Source organism: Trichomonas vaginalis, chromosome IV (assembly GCF_026262505.1).
Source record: "Trichomonas vaginalis G3 chromosome IV, whole genome shotgun sequence".
Classification (NCBI taxonomy): domain Eukaryota; phylum Parabasalia; order Trichomonadida; family Trichomonadidae; genus Trichomonas; species Trichomonas vaginalis.
This window is the reverse complement of record NC_067206.1, coordinates 18,462,941-18,482,908: the sequence shown is the minus strand read 5'-3', so window position 1 is coordinate 18,482,908 and position 19,968 is coordinate 18,462,941. Positions and strand designations below refer to the sequence as shown.

The 19,968-nt window shown below is 36.3% G+C and overlaps 17 protein-coding genes and 2 pseudogenes across 19 annotated transcripts, besides 4 other annotated features; 4 read left to right on the top strand and 15 right to left on the bottom strand.

The window, feature by feature from the left end:
- TVAGG3_0121850 lies at nt 1–586 on the bottom strand (annotated as a pseudogene). Its single transcript has one exon. A coding segment is annotated over exon 1 (586 nt).
- Nucleotides 1–15,145: part of a mobile genetic element that runs on past the window's edge.
- TVAGG3_0121840 lies at nt 1,236–1,801 on the top strand (annotated as a pseudogene). The gene has a single exon. A coding segment is annotated over exon 1 (566 nt).
- Nucleotides 2,072–2,266, bottom strand: TVAGG3_0121830 (uncharacterized protein; the record flags this gene model as incomplete). Its single annotated transcript, XM_051223588.1, has 1 exon — nt 2,072–2,266. The coding sequence occupies one exon, from the start codon at nt 2,264–2,266 to the stop codon at nt 2,072–2,074; it is 195 nt and encodes a 64-aa protein (XP_051108574.1).
- On the top strand, nt 2,905–3,786 carry TVAGG3_0121820 (organellar and viral DNA polymerase type B; the record flags this gene model as incomplete). The annotated part of the gene is made up of 1 exon (XM_051223587.1): nt 2,905–3,786. One exon carries the CDS (start codon nt 2,905–2,907, stop codon nt 3,784–3,786), a length of 882 nt encoding a protein of 293 aa, XP_051108573.1.
- On the bottom strand, nt 3,937–4,809 carry TVAGG3_0121810 (protein of unknown function, DUF4106 family; the record flags this gene model as incomplete). Its single annotated transcript, XM_051223586.1, has 1 exon — nt 3,937–4,809. The coding sequence occupies one exon, from the start codon at nt 4,807–4,809 to the stop codon at nt 3,937–3,939; it is 873 nt and encodes a 290-aa protein (XP_051108572.1).
- TVAGG3_0121800 (uncharacterized protein) lies at nt 4,846–5,325 on the top strand (the record flags this gene model as incomplete). Its single annotated transcript, XM_051223585.1, has 1 exon — nt 4,846–5,325. The coding sequence occupies one exon, from the start codon at nt 4,846–4,848 to the stop codon at nt 5,323–5,325; it is 480 nt and encodes a 159-aa protein (XP_051108571.1).
- TVAGG3_0121790 (protein of unknown function, DUF4108 family) lies at nt 5,342–5,761 on the bottom strand (the record flags this gene model as incomplete). The annotated part of the gene is made up of 1 exon (XM_001311099.2): nt 5,342–5,761. One exon carries the CDS (start codon nt 5,759–5,761, stop codon nt 5,342–5,344), a length of 420 nt encoding a protein of 139 aa, XP_001311100.2.
- On the bottom strand, nt 5,797–6,228 carry TVAGG3_0121780 (Poxvirus D5 protein-like family; the record flags this gene model as incomplete). The annotated part of the gene is made up of 1 exon (XM_051223584.1): nt 5,797–6,228. One exon carries the CDS (start codon nt 6,226–6,228, stop codon nt 5,797–5,799), a length of 432 nt encoding a protein of 143 aa, XP_051108570.1.
- Nucleotides 6,557–7,032, bottom strand: TVAGG3_0121770 (uncharacterized protein; the record flags this gene model as incomplete). The annotated part of the gene is made up of 1 exon (XM_051223583.1): nt 6,557–7,032. A coding segment is annotated over one exon (476 nt), but the record flags the coding sequence as incomplete, so codon positions are not given.
- Nucleotides 7,062–7,454, bottom strand: TVAGG3_0121760 (uncharacterized protein; the record flags this gene model as incomplete). The annotated part of the gene is made up of 1 exon (XM_051223582.1): nt 7,062–7,454. The coding sequence occupies one exon, from the start codon at nt 7,452–7,454 to the stop codon at nt 7,062–7,064; it is 393 nt and encodes a 130-aa protein (XP_051108568.1).
- Nucleotides 7,864–8,400, bottom strand: TVAGG3_0121750 (protein of unknown function, DUF4106 family; the record flags this gene model as incomplete). Its single annotated transcript, XM_051223581.1, has 1 exon — nt 7,864–8,400. One exon carries the CDS (start codon nt 8,398–8,400, stop codon nt 7,864–7,866), a length of 537 nt encoding a protein of 178 aa, XP_051108567.1.
- Nucleotides 8,777–9,187, bottom strand: TVAGG3_0121740 (protein of unknown function, DUF4106 family; the record flags this gene model as incomplete). The annotated part of the gene is made up of 1 exon (XM_051223580.1): nt 8,777–9,187. One exon carries the CDS (start codon nt 9,185–9,187, stop codon nt 8,777–8,779), a length of 411 nt encoding a protein of 136 aa, XP_051108566.1.
- TVAGG3_0121730 (uncharacterized protein) lies at nt 9,783–10,381 on the bottom strand (the record flags this gene model as incomplete). Its single annotated transcript, XM_051223579.1, has 1 exon — nt 9,783–10,381. A coding segment is annotated over one exon (599 nt), but the record flags the coding sequence as incomplete, so codon positions are not given.
- On the bottom strand, nt 10,414–10,962 carry TVAGG3_0121720 (protein of unknown function, DUF4106 family; the record flags this gene model as incomplete). Its single annotated transcript, XM_051223578.1, has 1 exon — nt 10,414–10,962. The coding sequence occupies one exon, from the start codon at nt 10,960–10,962 to the stop codon at nt 10,414–10,416; it is 549 nt and encodes a 182-aa protein (XP_051108564.1).
- Nucleotides 11,578–12,276, bottom strand: TVAGG3_0121710 (protein of unknown function, DUF4106 family; the record flags this gene model as incomplete). Its single annotated transcript, XM_051223577.1, has 1 exon — nt 11,578–12,276. A coding segment is annotated over one exon (699 nt), but the record flags the coding sequence as incomplete, so codon positions are not given.
- TVAGG3_0121700 (protein of unknown function, DUF4106 family) lies at nt 12,279–12,467 on the bottom strand (the record flags this gene model as incomplete). Its single annotated transcript, XM_051223576.1, has 1 exon — nt 12,279–12,467. A coding segment is annotated over one exon (189 nt), but the record flags the coding sequence as incomplete, so codon positions are not given.
- Nucleotides 12,544–13,548, bottom strand: TVAGG3_0121690 (protein of unknown function, DUF4106 family; the record flags this gene model as incomplete). The annotated part of the gene is made up of 1 exon (XM_051223575.1): nt 12,544–13,548. A coding segment is annotated over one exon (1,005 nt), but the record flags the coding sequence as incomplete, so codon positions are not given.
- On the top strand, nt 14,278–15,039 carry TVAGG3_0121680 (uncharacterized protein; the record flags this gene model as incomplete). The annotated part of the gene is made up of 1 exon (XM_001295690.2): nt 14,278–15,039. A coding segment is annotated over one exon (762 nt), but the record flags the coding sequence as incomplete, so codon positions are not given.
- Nucleotides 15,049–15,145: a terminal%2Cinverted (terminal inverted repeat of Maverick-3 transposon ID:TVAGG3_0121670).
- Nucleotides 15,146–15,420: 275 nt separating this feature from the next.
- On the bottom strand, nt 15,421–17,069 carry TVAGG3_0121660 (DDE endonuclease family; the record flags this gene model as incomplete). The annotated part of the gene is made up of 1 exon (XM_001295689.1): nt 16,081–16,674. The coding sequence occupies one exon, from the start codon at nt 16,672–16,674 to the stop codon at nt 16,081–16,083; it is 594 nt and encodes a 197-aa protein (XP_001295690.1).
- Nucleotides 17,070–19,773: 2,704 nt separating this feature from the next.
- Nucleotides 19,774–19,803: a terminal%2Cinverted (terminal inverted repeat of MuDR-3_TvMULE3 transposon ID:TVAGG3_0121650).
- Nucleotides 19,774–19,968: part of a mobile genetic element that runs on past the window's edge.

Genomic DNA, 19,968 nt, shown 5'->3' with positions numbered 1-19,968 from the left:
TTACTTCAAAAAGCTTGTTATGACGGTTAAGTCATACAACAAGTTTAAAATAATATCTTGTTCTTCTTCTGAACGTTTGTTGTCTCTTCCGATAAAAGTTTGGAACATGAGAACCAAAAAACGTTTTTTTGAGATTGCGGAAGAGTTCAGGCAAACGTTCATATTCTGGATATGTTGGGAGCAGTTCAAAACATCTGAGCTGACTTTCGGACAAAATTGGGACAATGTCAACAAATTCATCTTTGGTCGGACTGCTTGAAGGTAAGTCCCTTACATGTAAGTAGCTCTGGTAAAGTCTTCTCATTTCTGCTAACTTTTGGAGTATAGCTTCGTAGTTTAGAAGTTTTAATTTTAATTGTCTTATTCCACTCTTGACATCTAAACGGTAACTATCCATGAGGTCAAGAGTAGCTTTGGTAGCTTTAAGTGGAGCTATCTGTTCCTTGACTTCTGCAATTTTGGTTGCAATTGTGATTTGAGCTCCTTCAAGTTCGCCGTCTATGTCGTTCTCAACACCTTCAACTATAGCTTGAAACTCTTCATCGGTCCATTGAGATTGGTGTGGGACGAATTTAACTTGCTTCATTCAAAAAATGAAAAAAAATGTTTTTACTCAAAACGTTAAGGTTGACTGAACTGGTTGGATGTCGCCTTCACAGGTTATGTAGAAACGGCTGACCCGAGAAAGTGAAGGAGAGACTGAATTGCCAATTTCATATGGGGTAGGGGGTTCTCCTTGTTTGGTATTTTTTATCCAAGGACGTTTGTTTAGGAACTTAACAAGAGCTTCTCTTTTGGCGTCCTTATGCCATCGTAGGCTGCGTCCCGTTCTGGTATTTGAATTGGAATTCCAGTCGAAGTCTCGAGCTGAAGTGTAGACCTTCCAGAAATAGTGGTGAACTTGACCTTGGGCTTCATTACCCTGCGCAAGTACTGCTTAACAACTTCATTTATCTCTATAAGGTAAATTGCCTCGTCAAATCCTTCTGGTATTCCGAGTCCTTCCATCCGACAGGAAAATATTTTCCCGACAACTGGAAAAAATTTTCCCGACGACAGGAAGGACTCTTCCAGTTGTCCGTCCGTAAACCATTCAAATTTTCGAAAATTGAGAACTTTTTGGTCGAACTTCAGAAAAAGTTTTTCCTTCCGACAGGAAAGGTTTTTCCTTCCGACAGGAAAGGTTTTTCCTTCCGACAGGAAAGGTTTTCTTCCGACGGTTAAGCCACAAACAGATGTCCGACGTACCACCAACCGAGCCCATTCCCAAACCAGAGGAACCTAAAGCACCAGCCCCTGCACCTCAGTTCCAGCAAGTACCTCCGTATTACTACCAATTTCCACCTCAAGGTTACTACCTACCACAAGGCTTCCCGAACTACCCTCCTCCTCAGCCTATGCCTTACTTCCCCAACCCTTGGATGTTTATGCAAAACCCTGCCCCACAATTCCAATCTCAATCCAAGAGAGACCAAGAGTTCGAAGAAGGTCTGAACCGTTTACGCAAAGAGTATGCTACTACCCAATGGAAGAAGACAGGCTCTCACTCTCTTCCCTCAAATCGACCGATTCGACTCGTACCACAGATTCGGTTCGTGACCGTGAAGACTACCTCAAGCAGTCTGAGAGACTCTTCATCCTACAACCATTTACAGTTGGAGCTCTCAAGAACATGCGCAATTACGAAGGTCAGACACCAGCTGGAGACCGCAAAACAGACGTACTCGCAAGAGCAGTCCAACTGGTCAAGACAAAGACTGAGATAGTCGACTTCATTCTTGCAGCTTGCCCATACAAGTAAAAAAATAAACAATTACGAGTTAAACTTTTTATTTCTTTCTTTTCTGAGTTGTTTAGAGCTGGTTTCTCTTGTAGGAACCTTTCGTACTCTTCCATGGTCATGTAATTGCGAATTTTGTACGCAATTCCAGGTTCGTTGTTTTTGAACCTTACGTATGTAACGCTTCCATCCTCCTCAGGGAAGTAAGCTGCTAACATCTGACCAAGTTTTCTCGGTGACTCGGAGCTCATAAAAATGTCACTTTTTAAACGTTAAGTTTTTAGTCTTATTTTACCCTTTGTTTACCCTTTGTTTGTCAATGTAGTATTGGAGTGCAATTTCTCCAAATTCTCTGTGTCGGAGTTCTTCAGCATTTTCCAAGGTGTACTTGGAGAACTCAAAGAAGTTGTCAAGAAGATACTGCCATGCTGCTCTTCTGAGTTCGTCGGTATTTTGGAAGTGTTGCACCTTCGAGTCTTCGGACATGAAAAAATGACACTTTTTCTATTAAACCGTTTTGGCATTTCTCATGAGTGAGTATAGTTCTGCCGAACCATTGGAAGAGAAGAAGTACTCTTGCTGGCAAAAGACAAAAATAGTTGCCTTAGTTGTCATTGCAATTGTACTCGTAATTGAATTCATTGTACTTCTCTTCACGTACATAAAACTCAAGGACGGCATATGCTTTAAGAAGCTACCATCTTACTAAGACTAAACACTTAGATTTTTCAAGGTTGACTTTTTACAATTTGAATTTTGTTGCTGAATTCAGCAAAAATATATTTTAGGGTAGAAGGGTATATCTAACCTCTTTTCTAACCTCTTTTCTACCCTCTTGAATTTTCATGAAATTTACACCAAAAATATATTTTAGGGTAGAAGGGTATATCTAACCTCTTTTCTAACCTCTTTTCTACCCTCTTGAATTTGTCATGAAATTTACACCAAAAATATATTTTAGGGTAGAAGGGTATATCTAACCTCTTTTCTAACCTCTTTTCTACCCTCTTGAATTTGTCATGAATTTTCCCGAAATAAAAAATAAAGTTGGTTTTTTTAAAAAAATATTTTTTTATTTTTATTGTAAGAACATGTTAGCAACAACAGCACCAAACTCTTTAGTCATGAACCCAACTTCAATGTTAGTAGAAATGAAAAGCTTCATTCCTTCTTCATATACTTTCGAAACAGAAATCCAGAAGATAAAGCAGGAACTTTTAACAAGTAATTTAGACTGTAGTGCGAAAGATGAAACAAATGAACAGTATCTTTATGAAATGCAGGACATTATTGACCATTTGCCTAAACTACCTGAAATCCAACAACAAAAACTCACTATTCCTGAATTCGACGAAATTGAAGTCAAAGCAACTGACTCAGTAGAAATAAAGAAGTTCATACGAAAGGTAAATTATGAATTCCTTGGTTTTCATTGCAACCATAAAGTTATGGACAAAGATTGCGACATGGTATATAAGAATGTTTCTGACATATATAAATCTGAAGAATTTAAGACCTACGACAACTTTGTTACATTAGTTGCAAAATGTGTATGGCAGATAAGAGATAAAGATAGAAGAGGTAAGGTATGGAATGAACAGATAAAACCAGCAACTTTTGAGTTAAAGAAAACCATTGACGCCTTGGTTGTTTTAGCAGGTAAGGTTTCAGAATATAACGCAAAAATGAACCCGCAATGTTCTAAATGTAAAGCAGCAATTAGGAAATATAACTACTCCGTCAAAGAGATAGAAAGAATGAGAAACGACTATGCAGATTTAAAGAAAGAAGCAGAAAAACCAGCAGAAGATAAAATGGACATGTTAGAATTTCTGAACAAAAACTATCCAACAGCAGAAGATTTCCTTCTTTCAGATGTCAAGAAGAAATATAAAGAAACCTTCGGCATTGTTAAAACATTCGATGTACTGACAGAAGAAATTGAAGCTACGAAACTGTTTAGAGTCTCACGAATTCATAACGTTTACCATGTAAAACGCTTATAAAATAACTGGGGTAGAAAAGAGGGTAGAAAACAGGTTAGATCTAACCTTCTACCCTAAACATTATTTTTATTGAATTCCGTATGAAAATCGTGAAAAATAACAGAGTATTTTGACAACTTCAAACAAGCAGAGTAAATGAACTCTTTATTTTTATTGACTTTTTACAATTTGAACTTTGTTTGCGTAGATATGAATTCTGAAAGAAGTATGAGGGTCTTGTATGACTTTGTACTTCTCCCATAGTTCATGTCTGTCAAACTTACCTGCCATGGACTCTTTCATAAGTTCCATGAAATCGTCTTCGGACAATCCAGGGAAAAGTATGATATCAGTAAGTATTCTTTTAACATCCTTACTTAAACTCTTTGCTGTCTGTACACAAATGACAACTGAGATGTTAAAGTGTCTGAGCTTCTTAAGAATTCGACACATATCTTGTTCTCTGTTCTTAAGCAAAGGATGAGAGGCGAAATCATCTAAGATAAGAAGACACCTATGAGGGTATGTCTTCCAATCGTAAGATTGCAATTTCTTCGAAATGTATTCTATCTCTTTCTGTTTGTTTCTGAAGTGTTTCTTCTCTAATATTCTCTGCATTTCCTCATTTGGGTCTTTAAACTTAGAATTTATATACTCATTTATAGCATTATACTTCAAAACTCTTCTTTGGTACTTCTTTATCCAATCCAACAACTCAGTATCTTTTATACATACTAACTTAGACTTTTTTATAATATCTTTGAACGAATTTATGGTTTGGTCAAATTGACCAGAAGTACTACAAATGACTACTAACTCATAGAATGGGTTCTTCTCATCTAGTTCTTGTTGTTGTGCAGCCATTTTAAGATAAGTGAAAGTCTTGCCCGACCCAGGTGGTGCGATTAGACCTGTTATACCATTCTGAGCAAATAAGAACTTTTCATGTATAGGCTTTATCTGAGCATTTTCTAACTTCCTCTTGTTCTTCTTCAAAACATTCTCAAATTTCTTGTCAATGTCAGCAAACTTTTTTTCTAACATATTTTTAGAAAAATTAAAATTTTTATCTTTTAGAAAATGTCTAGTGATTTCGCTATCTATATTCGAGACAAGCTTTTTGACTCTAAAACTTCTGTCGACCATAAAATCTTACATAGTGTAAACAAGAAAGGTGAATTTGTTCTAAAGTTCTGTTTCTGGGAATATGACAAGAACCATAAAACATTAAGCAGAGAAGTCTTTAAGTTTGTCAATGACAGACTTGTTGACAGAGATGACGCCGATTGGAAAGATGAAGTCCAACAAAAGTTCTTAGAATGCAAAGAAGACACATGCGCTGTTCTTGAAGATGAAATAGAAAACAGAATAGATGAGCTATTAAAGGACAAAGAACTTTTACATAAATATGGTTGCGCCAAATTTGACATAACTCCACCAGAGAAGAAGAAGAAGAGAGAAAAGAAAGAAAAGAAAGTAGAAGAAAAGAAAGTAGAAGAAGAGAAAGTAGAAGAAGAGAAGAAAGAACCAGAGCCAGAGAAGAAGAAATTTGACATGTAAAAATAAAATTTTATTTTTAGAACATTTCTGGGTCAATGTCAATGTTCTCTTCCTCTTTAGGAGCAAACACTGGCTTAGACTCTAAAATCTTTTTACCCAATTTACCTTGAACTTCAACTATCTTAGACTCATAATATTCATAGTCGTCTGCTTTCTTTGGTTCATAAGGTATAACAAGTTTGTATGCTTTACCTTCTTCGAGTTTTGAGAACTTTCTGTCAAAATTTTCTTTGACTGTCAACATACCGTCAATGTATAAGTCTTCAAAAGTTGCACCACTTTTTCTAACAACAGCAAACTTAACTGGTGCAATGTTCCAAATTTTGTCAAATGTAGACTTTTCAAAATTGTAGAAGTAAACATTCAAATATGCGAATGGAGCTAACTTATCTTTGACTTCTGTCATGTACTTATTTACTGAGATGAATTTCGTCATCTTTTCTATCGGATAAAAAAATATTTTTTTAAAATTTACTCAGAAAAATTTTTCTTTGTATATACGCCATTCTGAACATCTAAAAGACTTTTGACATTTGCCAAGAATGTACGTTTAGAAGCTGCCATATAACCATATTCTTGACAATATTGTTTATATTCATCATATAATGACCTTTCATCTAATGACACAAAGTCAGTTTCATCTATGAACAGTTCATAAACACTCTTGTTTGCTTCTAACAATGTTTGTCTCTCTTCGGTATGTGGAATTTGTCTTGGATTGAACTTAGAAATATCTAATGTCATAAAGTATGAGAACAAGTGGTTGTAAAAGTCAGATGTCAAAGTTTCTGCTAAGTCGTCAAAATATTCTGTATCTTGCATATGAGAATCTGACGTTCTGACAACTACATATCTTCTGTCAGAACTTTCTAACTTCATCGGAACAGTATTGTTTGAAACCATAATGAAGTTTGCAACATTTTCACAAACTCTTTGGTCTTTATACTTTCTTTCAACAACTCCAACTTTGTCTGTTATAAGACTCTTCAAAGCATCTGAGTTCAAAACTTTTGTTGTATCTATACTTTGAAGTTCATTGCAAACTATAAGTTTCATATTCTCAATTGAAGAGTTAAATTTACCGCAGATGTTTTCTAAGTTTGTCATATTCGGATTCGAATAACCTTCTAACAGTTTGCACAAAATATCTGTAAAGAAAGTATTCTTACCAGTTCCTTGTTTTCCAATTATAATGAGAGCAGTTTCATTTTTAGCACTTGGATGTTGTAAGATGTTTGCAAACCAACATAAGATATACTCATAGACTCTTTCGTTTCCATTGCATATAATTTCTTTGACATGGTCTAACCAAGCTTCTATAATATTTTCTTTCCATTCTACTTGTTCATATTTATATCCAGTGAAGATAGAATAGAAGTTTGGAGAAGGTGTATAAAACTTTATACCACGAACTGAAAAATCTTCAAGTTTTGACAATAAGATATCCCAAGCATCTAACATCTTCATGCCAACTTGTACGACTTTTATTTTCTTAAGTTTCTGTCTACATTCTTGTTCTGAAACTATTGTTGCTCTTGGTTTGTTAAAGACAACATCCCATTCTTTCATGACATAACATTCTGGGGCAGAGTCGACATAAATGACTAAACGTTTCAAATTCTCGACTGCTTTGTTATAGTCTCGAAATGGACACATATTTCTGAATGCTTGGAAGTCATAAAAATCTGAAACATCTATTCTGTACATTTTTATAAAAATAAAAAAAATATTATTTTTTATTCTTGACTTTGTTGTTCCATTTGTTGCATTTGTTGTTCTTGAGCTATTTGTTGTTGAAGTTGTTCTTGTAATACAATACTTTCACCAGTTGCATCTTCCAATTCGAAACTTTCTGCCGTCATTGACAAATACATAGGACATAAAAGTTTTACAGGAACAAAGTTTGCGTCAACTAATGTTAACGTTATACTTGCCAATGTGTTTGAGTTCACTAAGGTTGAAAATTCTGCATTCGAATGAACAATAGGCAAACCAGCAGAGAAAGTATTGTTTATACGCATAAGTATCTTTTGGTCATAGTAGTTTCTGTCGACATTCGAATAACACTTTGAACCTAAGTTTGAAACAATATATAAAATAGGTGTGCTTAAAGTCAATGGAACAGACATTCCTTGTATGACACCTTTTCCTGTTATAGGAAACTGTTGGTAGTAAAAACCAGAAATAAGTTTTGTATTATAGCTCATATTGTTTATAGTAAACTCAGTCGGACATCCAAACATAATGAAACCTGCTCTAGTTGCAGCACATGTTACACTCGTCCTTAAAGTATTAAATAAGTCAACAAAACCTGTTGGTGGTATATCTGAGTAAGTATCTTCAAAGGAGTATTTTTTACCATTCACAACAATAAAGTCTTCTGGTGTCAAAAGAGCAAAACAGGCTTTAGTCGTCATTGTGTTTAAGGTTAGTTTACAATATCGTCCTTGAGGACTTTGTAAGTTTGTTGTTATAGAATTATATGACTCAGGGTTTTTAGTCGTAATAGTATAAACCATTGTGTCTTCTGCCATTTACTTAGCAAATAAATTTTAATGAAATGTTGTGGTCGTCAAATATTTTTATAACGTCTGGGAAACTATATTTTAAGTTCAACGTTTCACCTCCTTTCATAACGTATATCTTGTCAATGACATTATATGAAACACCACAGCAACTAACGTCGGGTTCTATTTCTTTGATGTTTATATCGTCTGCCTCTGTCAAAAGTTTCAATAGTTCTTTCAAAACTTCATGAGGTGCAATGACATATGAGTTCACTTTTACAGGGTTGTGTTCGACCAAGTTTAACATTATACCTAAAGCTTGACAAATCTTCTCCTGAGTTTTAAGTTTGTCTTTAAGTTGTTGGTAGTCGTTTCGAATATCTGCAACAGAACTTAAGTCTCTGCTAACTTCAGGATATGTTGGTTGTTCTTTTACAGGAACAATTGCTATACCATCTTCGTCTTCGTATGGTTTCCCCACTTCAACATCTCTTTCTTTGACATTGACAACAACACTTTGACTGTTTGTTTGAGTTGGTGAATTTAACTTCACATCTGCCATCGCCATTAAACCTTTTGAAACACTTACGCTTCTATTTTTCGGAAATGACATTTTACTTAGAATAAAAAGATGGACGTATTTGAGTATCTCTTCGAATTGAAGCAAAACAAAGTTTACACACACAAACAATACAAATACATTGACAGAATAGTTCTTTATACAAACAATGGAAAATGTTATAGAATAGCAGTCTTTGCTGAACCAAAATATTTTCATAAAGCAAAGAAAGTTGGTATAACCGAGATGGTGAAAGTTCTTGAAGCAGACAAAAATATAACAACAAAACTGACCGATATTTCTAAAGGTAAGTTTATAATACAATTTTATGTCAAAACTGGCGTACTGTCAATATTTGACGGAGAGAAGTCAGTTCAAGAACAACTTACTGACCTGCTGCCAAAATCTGCTCGATGGAAGCTGTCGTTATGCCAATCTGAGGAGCCCCAGCAGGTTTCATCGAACGAATCTTCAAAAGAGCATCTTCCGTGAAAAGTGCTATTGGTTTTGTAAACTTCTTTGCTCTCAGTTCATCTGGACCGTCTCTGTCACCAGTATATTGTATTTGTACAGTACCAACAGTTGAAATACCACCCATAAAGTCTTCTGAGTCAGCAAATGGAATGCCAAGCCAAAAGTTTGAACGGTCTCCATTTGTATATTGAGTTTTTTGACCTCCTGTATGAGTCCATACTTTCACATATGGCATAATAGAACTTTGCATTTCAGGGTTTATGGTTGTTGTGAAGTTGTTGTTAAAGTTCATAGCATCTAATGTCAAGTTGTATGACCTCATATCCTCAACTGTAGAATATTCTTCTCTTGGATAATATTTGCCATCTATGTTTTATATATTTAATACCGGGGTTGTAGAAACAAGAATAGTCATTTATAGTTCGTCTGAACAGTACAAACATAGTATCTGCATGTTTCATTGCAGTTGTTAAGGCAATATCTGTTCTTGCACCTGGGTCAGCACTTTGGTTTCCAACTTCACCTGCAAAGTCTTTGACAGATATTTGGTGTATAGGGAACATAAGTGGAACTGCAATATATTTGGCAGCTAAAGCATTTGAAATATCTGGGTCCAACATATAGACTGCAAGTCTGCTTTCTATTCTCTTGCATTCAAACTTTTCGCATGTGAACTTAACTGGGTCCCAAGCATCTCCAGCAGCATTGAAATAATAGTTTACTTCAGTGTTGAGGTTTGAGAAACCAAAGTCTAAGTCAACTTTGTTTTTGCAAAAGTCGGCGAATGACATTTTATTTGTTCCACTACTTCTGTAAGAGTGAATGGGTCTTGTGTTGGTGCAATGACTAAGTTATTTTTGCTTGGAGTAAGTTCGATAGAAATTTTTCCTGCCCAGTTTGGCAAGTATCTTAAAAACCTGAAGATGAGGAAAGATGACAAAGGAACTCTAAGTTTCAGTTTTACTTTGGTTACTGCTGCTGCAGTTTGTCCAGAAAGGTTAACATAAACTCCTGGAACGTTAGGGTCAAGTCTTCTTATTTTCTCAATGGTGGCATACTGGTCTGTTTGTTCTCTAGCTTGTGGTTGTACGGAGTTTCTCAAAGCGAACCATTCATAGTTTGCCCATGTTACTGTTTGAACTAAGTCAGAGTTAGAATATATCTTATATCCCATAAAAACTTCTGGAGCATATTGGTATCCGACATAGAAAATTCCATTGCAACCTTTCTTGTCAGACAACCTGGCAGAAGGTTTTATTTCAATGTCTTGTTCCACGTATAAGAATGAGTTGTCAATAGAAATAATGTGAAACCTGTCGCATGCAATATCTACTGTTGTTGAAGAACCTTCTCCAAACTCACCTACGTTTCCATAAGAAACAGCAGTTGTATATTCGTAAGTTCCAGGAACTATTTCTGACCTTCTAATGGCATTGTCGCATTCGTTATACCATTCGGAAACGTTTCCGTTCATGGCATCCAAAACTGTTGGCGTTATATTCTGAGCGGCGTACATTTCATATGAGTAAAAATATAGAATAGTTGGATTTATATGTCATAATAGAACCCACGTGGACCACGCTTTACTTTCTTCCTGGCTGAGTTTTTAACTCTTCTTTTTCCTTCATTGCCACTACTTTCACTAGATGAAGTTACTTCTTCACTACTTTCACTTTGTTCTACTCTTCTCTTCTTCTTTGGTAACTTGCCCTCTGCTTCAAGTTGTTGCATCTTTGCCTCATGTTCACCTAGTATGTTGTAAATTTCCCATGTCCTTTTTGCCTTTGGGCTCTGGTCGCCCATCTCAGGTACCCTATATCCTAGAAAGAGTTTGTCATAGTTTGTATTTGAGTCTTTGCGTATTGTTTGCATGACTCTGTCCTGAGTTTCCGGTTCAAGCTCTTCAAACAGTGCCTGTCCATATGGAATATGCTCGTTTCCAAATATATGTTTTTGTAGCCATTCTGGTTTTCTTTCCATGTTACCAACTATATCTTTTGTGAATGGGAAAGCTTTTACCCAATCTTTCAGTCTTTCGTCATTTATTTCTGTAGTTGGTTTTATTTTGTCAAGGAACATGTTTTTCAATACTAACATTTCATTTGGTACTGTCCATTTGAGTTTTCTTAAATATTCATCCCTTCTCGGTTCATTGTCTGCAAAGTAAGTTTTTATGACATTTTGTAAACTTTCGTTTGCAAGGTCATGTACAATAGGTTCTCTTCCTTCTCCCTCCCTAACTTTCTTTCTAAACTCTTCACCAAATATACCATCTCTATGGTTCTGTGTAGTTCTTTGAGATAAATGTTCTAGAACGTCAGGTGTTATATTTCCATCAGCCATGTTCATTTCATACTGGTCCAAAATATCTGCATGTTTCATATCTTTCAATGGCATTAAAGCCGCGCTTAAAATACCAGCTATATCTTGTTCACCATTGACTTCCATTGCGTCTACAACTTCTTGGAATTGTGGTTGTAAGTTTATGAACCACCTATCCGGGTTAGCTTTATGACCCCATCTCATTGTAGTTCCATCGTCTGCAGAAACAAAAGTAGGTTTGTTTCCATCTTGGTTAGGTTCTGAATGAACTTTAAACAATGTTTCATTTCTATATGTTTTCTTGAAATTTAACCTTTTATCTTCACCGAGTTCATCCGAAGATTGAACGTTAAATGCTCGTAAGTAAAAAGGGTTGTTGTATTTGTGTACATTTTTTTTCAGTTCTTCCATTCTATGCTGAATATTTTCATCTGATGTTGGAGTCTTTTGTATGTCGGCAAACATTTTTCGATATTCTTCTACTATGTCAGCCGAATTTTTTTTAGACTCTTGGAAATATTCCATATTCTCCGCATACTCTTGTTGAGGGTCAAGATTTTTCGGCTGTTCCAAATCTTCATCTAGTTCTGTGAAGTTAGTTTCCAAAGGAGGGACTTGTTCGTTTCCTTCAGGCTCTTCTAGCTGTTGTTGCTGAACTATTTCTTCCATGTCTGGTTGTATCTGAACTTCTTCCTGTGGAGTTTCTTGTACCTCATCTGCTGGCATTTCATATATTCCGAGACCGTTTTCAACAATTTCCCTATCTACGTCATCCGCATTCATAAGCTTTTGTTCTTTCGTTCCGTCTCTATTTTTTACGCGTTTCATGACGAAAGTTGAATTGTCATTTAGCTCTGACATCAAATATCTCGGAGTAAATTCATCCATGTCATTTGGATGATATGCTATTAAATCATATCCCTTAGCGAGCTTGTATTTTCCAGGTTTGAGATTATATCCGTTTTGGTGCTGAGCCATAAAGCTAAATAGGTTCGGGTCAGTATTTCCATCCTTGAACTTTCCAATAGCTTCTTTATATCTGTCACTAAAGTCAACAGTATCTGGGAAACCACACTCTTCTTTAAGCATTTTTAAGAATTCTTGGTTTCCTTGTTCTCTACTTCTTTTATGTCCTTGCTCTGTTTGTGGTTGCTGTGCTGGTTGTGGAGGTGGTTGTTGTGCAGGGTTTTGAACTGTTGGTTGTTGTGCTGGTTGTGGAGGTGGTTGTTGTGCTGGTTGTTGTGCATGCCTGTGTCTGTGTCCATGTGACGATGTAAATGTTCTAGGTAGTCCTGGTGCAGGTGCTTCTCTTGGAGGGTTTGGTGGTATATAAGTTCCACCAGCTGGCACATATGTTCCATCTGCAGCGTAATGTCCTACCTGACTTTTCGTTTTTAAGAAAGCATTTACTAGGTCTGTTTTGGTCTGTTGTAACTCTTTTTCTTGACTTTTCACAACAGTTGCTCTAACGGCGTCATAGGCACTTTGAACTGCCTGTCTCGTTGCTGCATCTGTTATTTTCGTCATATTTTGTGCTACTTCTTTTAACTCTTTGTCGAAACCTTCAGACTTCAGTTTCTTTCCAGATGAGAAGTCGTTCACTTGTTTCACCTTACTATGAAGAGCTTCGAAGGCGTTCTTAAAGTCAGCATTTGTTAAAGCTTCATTTGAACTGTCTTCATCCGCTTGTATTTTTGTCCTTATTGACCCTATAAGCTGGGCTGCTTTAGCGTTGGCTTGGGCATCTAACCAGTCATTGTTAGCTTTTATATATTCTGCGCTTTTCATTGCCTTTTGCATGGCTGCGTCGTTATTTTTACTTTCTTGTGCTAAGTTTTCATACTGTACGGTTTGGTTTTGCAACTGTAAAAGTTTTTCTGCCTTTACATTTGCTTCAACTTCTTTTTTATACTCATCGCTATCCATATATGTCTTCAGGGCTTTTTGTTTTATCTCTTCATCTTTCAGTATTTTATATTGAGTAGTATGGTTTTTCAAATTTATGACATCTTGTTCCATTTTTGCTACTTCTGTTGCTTTTTCTGACACTTTTTTCGCATATTCCTCTGTACTTAGTTCTTTCAGTTGTTCTTCTTTCTTCTTTTTCTCTACGTTTAACTCATTGAGTTTCTTTGTGTGTCTGTCATATTCTAGTTTCTTTTCGTTTTCACTTATTTGCTTCTGTATGTCTATGTTTGACTTTTTGACATCTGCTATTTGATTTTTGAGTGAACTCAAATTCATTTGACTTTGAGGGTTATATGCTGTTCCGTCTGCAGCTCCACCATAGCCTGCCATTTTCGCTAAAAGTGCCGCTCTTAAACCTCCACTCTGTGCACCAATAACTCGGTTTAAAAGCATAGGGTTGCTTGACATTTGTTGCAACATAGTGGGGTCATTCAGCATTTGTTGTTGCAACTGTTGTTGTGGTGTCAGTCTTACTATTGGATGTTTCAATGCTCTCTTCCTCTTACGTATATTCTTACGTAGCTTACGTGGCATTTTAAGTGAAGTTAAAAAGCGGTTTTTGACAGATGTTTATATGACACTTTTTGTTCAGCACAAAAAACTACTCGGTCAAAGTGTTGTCAGTTTTGTAAAATAACCGTCCTATCTCATTCTATAAGGGGGAAAAGGCTTCTCAAAGTACTTCCTTGGAACGCCTGTAACTTTTCCTGTAGCGACGATAGACCCTTACTTGTCCGGACAAAGTTATACTATTTTGAGTGCTCTACAAAAAAGTCAACGGCGACGACTCTCAAAAACCGTTGTGTAAAAAGTTTTACCGTTGGACAAAAAAGTATGTATAGAAAACAAAAAACGTTTATAGTTCATTCAATATTTGAGATGGAACGGTTTGCCAACGGAGACCTTTCAATAAAATAAAAAAATAGAGGGGGTTACCGTTGACGAAAACGGTTTATTTTAAACTTTTCTATGAGTAGTCCGAAAAAAACAGTTTATTTTTGTCTAATGGAAGCCAACATTAACAATTCTCAACCGCTAACCAAAGCCAAAGCCCCACAACCTCCAAGAACTGGCACAGCTGTTAGAATAACCGCCAAAAAGTCTAACAGCGAATTAAGAGAAATTCTTCAACAAATTTGCTCTAAATATCTCAAAGACGCCGAAGAAAACACACAACCAGACGCTATATACAATACTCAGTTCTGTGAAGTTCTGAACAAAGCAATTGCTAGTTCAATTGAACTTACTAAGACAATTCCAAGTCCAATTGAGCTTAGCGATGTCTTAGTTCAGTATTTTCCAACATTTACTAAGCTCATAATGTTGAGAACTTTATACCAAGTTCGTCAAAATCTTCCTCGTTACATGCAACGGTCATTCGACAAGAGAATTGCCGAATTCCAAGTCTTTAGTTACGGATATGACCAAGATGAATACACTGACGAGTTCGGAGACAACTGTACAAAATGGTTTGAATGCTATACGACAACACAATTTGAATTCGACTTTCTCGAATTCAACGCAGCAACCATTCATATCATTGCTCTTTACCTTTCCGAACAACAACAAGACCTCGCAGATGGAGATGTTGTTACTGTCGTCATGGAAACTCCTGAACAATTCGGAAAAAAGAAGTCTCTAATTGCCAAATTTGTTCCAGGACATCAGCTTTTCCAACGCACAGAAGTCTTCTGTATTCCTGGAACTAAGTTCTTTGTCAAGAGCGAACTCAAAGAAAGATATAATGTGTCATTCAATTACACATTATATAATGTTTTCGACCCAGAAGAAGGCTTCTTCCCAGAAGCAATGGAGGAAGAAGAAGAGGAGGAAATACAAGACTCTATCCAAGAAGAGTCCTCCGAATTCACACCAGAAGACTAACAATTTTCCGAATAAAAACTTCATTTTATACTAAACATCTTCGGGGCTAGAAGGGGCGCAGCCCCTGGAAGCCCCAATACCTTTTTTTTTTTTTTTTTTTTTTTTTAAACATTAATATTTATATTATTATAAAATAATTGAACACCATATGTTTTTGTATACTTTTACAAAAAAAATTGATAGATTTGTGATACCGTACACTGAAAAACCACAAACTTATTCAATTGGTTAGAGACTGGATTTGAATGGACTTTTCATAGAACATTAAATATTATAATGTTATTGCAAATACGATATAGATCATAATTTTAAAATAAAAAAATTTGCGGTTAATTCTCTTTATCAAAAATTAAAAAAGTGAAAAAAATTATGAGAAGTGTTATTTATTCTTATAATGGATCGTATAAAACATAAAAACAAGCATTTTTAAAAATGACGTTATTTGGCACTTTTTCCAAATGAAGGTCCAAACCAGAGAAGTCACCAACAAATAAAGAGAATTACAATTCCAATGAAGCAAAGATCAAGGTAAGTGGAGCACTAAATATTTGCCATTGAAGTTATACCAAAATGTTACTAACCGTCAACTTATGTGAAATAAATTGTCAATGTAAAGGAGAACATTATAATTTGAATGGTGCATATGTATAAGATAGTGAAGACAAGACCATCTGTAATACTTTCATTATTGAAATTCAAATGTGAAGTCAAATTATTAGAATAATCTATACTACCAACCGAGATTAATGTATTTCTAATCGACCAAATATAAAGTTCAATGTTGAACTAAATATCTGTATTACCATCATGACTTGAATCTAAAAAGTGAGGTCAAGATATTAGATTAAATCAACTTTACTCTACGTAAAATAGAGTCAGCCTCAACCAAAAGGTACAACTATTTTGTTAATACTTTGCTGTTTGCATCCCAAAGCAGACAGCGATGCATGACGTCAAATAAATTAAAGTTACCATCAATATGTGGAATGTAGTTTCGTCCATACTGCATCCAAAAGACCTGAAGCAATACAGCTTCAGAGTTTAACCACTTGCTACTGATAAAGTTCTCCCTTTGCACGATAACACGCATCGGAATAAAGGGCGAAACGGATCTACTGGATGCAATCCTGTCGCCTGGAAAGCAGATTTAATGTTGGTAGGTGTACATGCGAATGCAATTGCATCCAAAAAGGCAGTAATCATTAAATACCGCAGTTCCTTTGCTGTATAGTTCGCAGCTTGAATGATATGGCCTGTTGCATCGATACGAATGCAACTCCTATCAAACATTCTTTTCCATTCTGCCTTGAGGGGCGAAAATATGCCCACATCCAATGGCTGAAGGATGTGGGACGTATGCCCTGGCAAAATAAGGAGATCAATATTAAAAAGTTCAAGAAAGCGAAGAGTCAAATAGTTGCATCTTGAACCGTGCCCGTCAACTATCAAGAGAAATGGTTCTTGTGCATCCATAGGGTTCATTGTCGCCCTTCTTGCCTGCACCTCAACTATGAAAAGGATACAGTAGTACAAGAACAGTTGTGTATTGATCCAACCGGATTGCAACATAACGAAGAAGGCGTCGAGTCCTTCTAAGCCTTCATCAAGAGTTTTCTTGCGAGGAATGATAATCATCGGTTTCATTATCGTTCCATCCCCGAAGATCGTGAAGCAGCCTGTTAGGTGTGACAGGTGCAATCTCTAAGGGCGAACAGGCCTATTGCGGCCTGTTGTCAGAACCCTATATTTCCTGGCCAACATGACATTGTTTGGGTCGGTTCCATTTTTTTCTTATCGTTCAAAAATTTTCCATTTTTTTTCTGCCAAAATCGCTATTTCGCCACTGGATATATCTGGAGCCATAATCACAGCGGCATTTGTCTTAACCTTGTGTGTATGAGCATCTATTCGTTTTTCGCGGATGTTGACTCGTTATATAACCTATCAAATTTTGAGATTAGGGGAAACAGGTTGAATATTTAAGGTATTAATAAGGTTTGCCTTTTTGATTATGGTTGAGATATTTGTTTGAATAAATTAGATGTATGAGTTAAGAATGTGATTTGCATCAAAGAGGGAGAATCGATAATATATGTTTTTTATATGTCCCTTTGGTTAGTATTTGTTAGTAGAAGTTGGAGATAGTGTGGAGTTGGGAATATAACAAAGAATCAGAGATTTAAGTTGTGAATTTTAGAGAAAAGAGAGTGAAGGGGTCCTTTCTCAAGGTCAGGGCCCCCTTCTAGTCTTTCTGGTGCCAGAAGGAGTGGCTTTTGCCAGTATTGCCACTCCTTCCAGCATCATCTTTGCATTTCGCAATTGTCGCGGCAAGTGCATTCTGGCACCGCAGTTGCACTTGCCGCGACATATGATTGCGAGTGTCTGCTGCTCAGCCCCGGATTCGCAGCAGACACTCGCAATGCGAAGCAAAGTTCGCCAGAAAGACCGGGAAGGGGGTCCTTTCTCAAGGTCAGGGCCCCCTTCTAGTCTTTCTGGTGCCGGAAGGAGCGCTTCTGACCGGTCTGGGCGCTCCTTCCGGCATCATCTTTGCATTTCCACCCTGATTATTAAATTGTCAGGCTCTGACCTCTTCAGAGGCCAGAGCTTCGTTTTGTAATTGTCCCACGGCCGGATTCCGCTCCTGCCGCCCGGGATAAGGGCGGCATTTGGGGAAGCCGGCCCTGAGTATTTAAAACGAAGCTCTGGCCTTTGCTAAGGCCAGAGCCTGTATCTGTATGTCTTTCAGGGCCGAGTTCTTGCGAGACCGTCGACATGATCGACGATCATCGCAAAACTCGGCCCTGAGGATGAATTTTGCAGGCTCTAGCCATTCCTAAGGCCAGAGCTTCGTATAAAGGTTCTCTCGGGACTGGATTCCTCTCCGGCCGCCCCGAATCAGGGCGGTCTTTGAGGAAACCGGCCCCGAGGATGGTTTGCGAAGCTCTGGCTTCAGGAAAGGCCAGAGCTGTGAGTTTCATGAAGAGCCAAGTTCCTCTCGGATCATTCCTAATGAGGACGACCGTCGAGGAACTTGGCTCTGAGAAAATGAATTTCGAATGTGACATTCTTGCTACAAAGTGAAAGCTTTTCAAGAAAGGAGTTTAAAATCGTAAGATTCATAATATGGCCTTGCTATTAAGAATATTTTTATTGAAATAACGATTATTTATGATCATCGTCACTTTTTGTAAATTTGATTTGGAATGGCTTATTCGTTCTCCGAATCTGGCCACTCCCAGCCCTATTTGAGTTTATGAACAAACTCAAATAGGGCTGTTAAAAACATTCTTATATTATAGTGGTCGCCTATCTTTATCAGATAGGCGACCAAATTTCAAAATCCTCATAAATACGAAAATTTTACAAAATAATGGCAGCCACATATAACTATGTGGCTGCCATTCGATATTTACTTTGTTTGGAGCTTGTTTTTTCAGGTAATGCTTCTGAATTTTGGCACTACCTGAAAAATCGAGTTTCAAACAAAGTAAACCGAATATTTTAAATAGAATACATACAAAAGACTACTTGCTTTTAGTTTTCAACGCGGCCGTCAAATTGTTTTGATGGCCCCATTCAAAACCAAAAGAAAATAGGCTTTTTATACATTAACATAGTAGGCCTTCACAATGAAGGTCTGCTATATTTATTTTTACTTTAAATTTCATATAATAAATCTCAAGTCCAATATTTTCAACAATAAACTACAAATATAACTCAATACTTATAACTACCTCTTTGAAAAAAATTCATACACATAATATTACAGATAAATTTTATGAATCAGATTATACTGATGAGTAAAATTTTAGTTTCAACTAATGATCTTTCAATATGTGTTTTGTTACTATAAGCTTATTATTCCCCATTAAGAATTGCGTCTTTTTGAGAAATTTGATTATCATAATTTTCAAACATACTCTTTTTTTCATAAACACACACATACACTAACAGTGCTCCTATAGAAAAATCACATGCATATATAGAAATAGTTCAAACACACATATTTTGTCTCATATAATTAATTGCGACTATAAAACCATGAGATATTCAAATAACACACATATAAAATAATTTTTGTACACTCGAAAAATATGCGCACACTGTGTTTTCATCCAATAACTCAATATTTGTTGTTAATTAAAAGATATAACTTGAACTTTTTTGTAAGTGCTATGTTTGAATATATAGATAATAGCGCATTATATTGCTGCTTCTACCTGCAAAAGATCATGGATATATATAGAATATTTAAAGACTTTTCCGTTACCTTACCATTTTTTGTTAGCAAAATTTACTAAATTTTTCTGACAGTGGTAAAATTTGATATATTCCCGCAGTTCTCATAATAGCCCTTGAGAGAGTGGAACGACCAATACCAAAATGGCGTTGGATGGTAGTGTATGAATCTCCTGCAACTCTCATTAAAACCAGATCCAATTGCTCTCGAGAGAGATAACCAGAGTTAAGGTGCGCTTGCAGCTCCTTAAAGATCGGGGTTGCCATGAAGGCGATTACTTTTTCCATCAGAACAGAATGAATTTTTAAACGATATCTCCTTCAAAATGTGGTCTGGGACCACAATTTTTCCTTGAATTTTCGAGTCATTCTTCATCGTATAAAGAATTTCGATGAATACTATTTTATTGAGATGTTCTAATATATTAATGATTTACTCTGGTTTCCAAGGGATAAAAAAGATTTGACCTATCGTATACTCGAGTTACAGCTGAAGGCAAACCCAAATTTTAGCTAAAAGTGACAGGGGAAAAAAAACGTTTATTATTAAAAAAAAAGACCGATGAGAGCTTCGTTCGAAATATAGAGGGAACTGAGAATGCGCAACCATTCTCAGGGAATATTGGATGCTATTCCCGTTCCCTCTGTATGGAAAATTGAGGTTTTCAAAGGGAGTTAAAATAATATCAA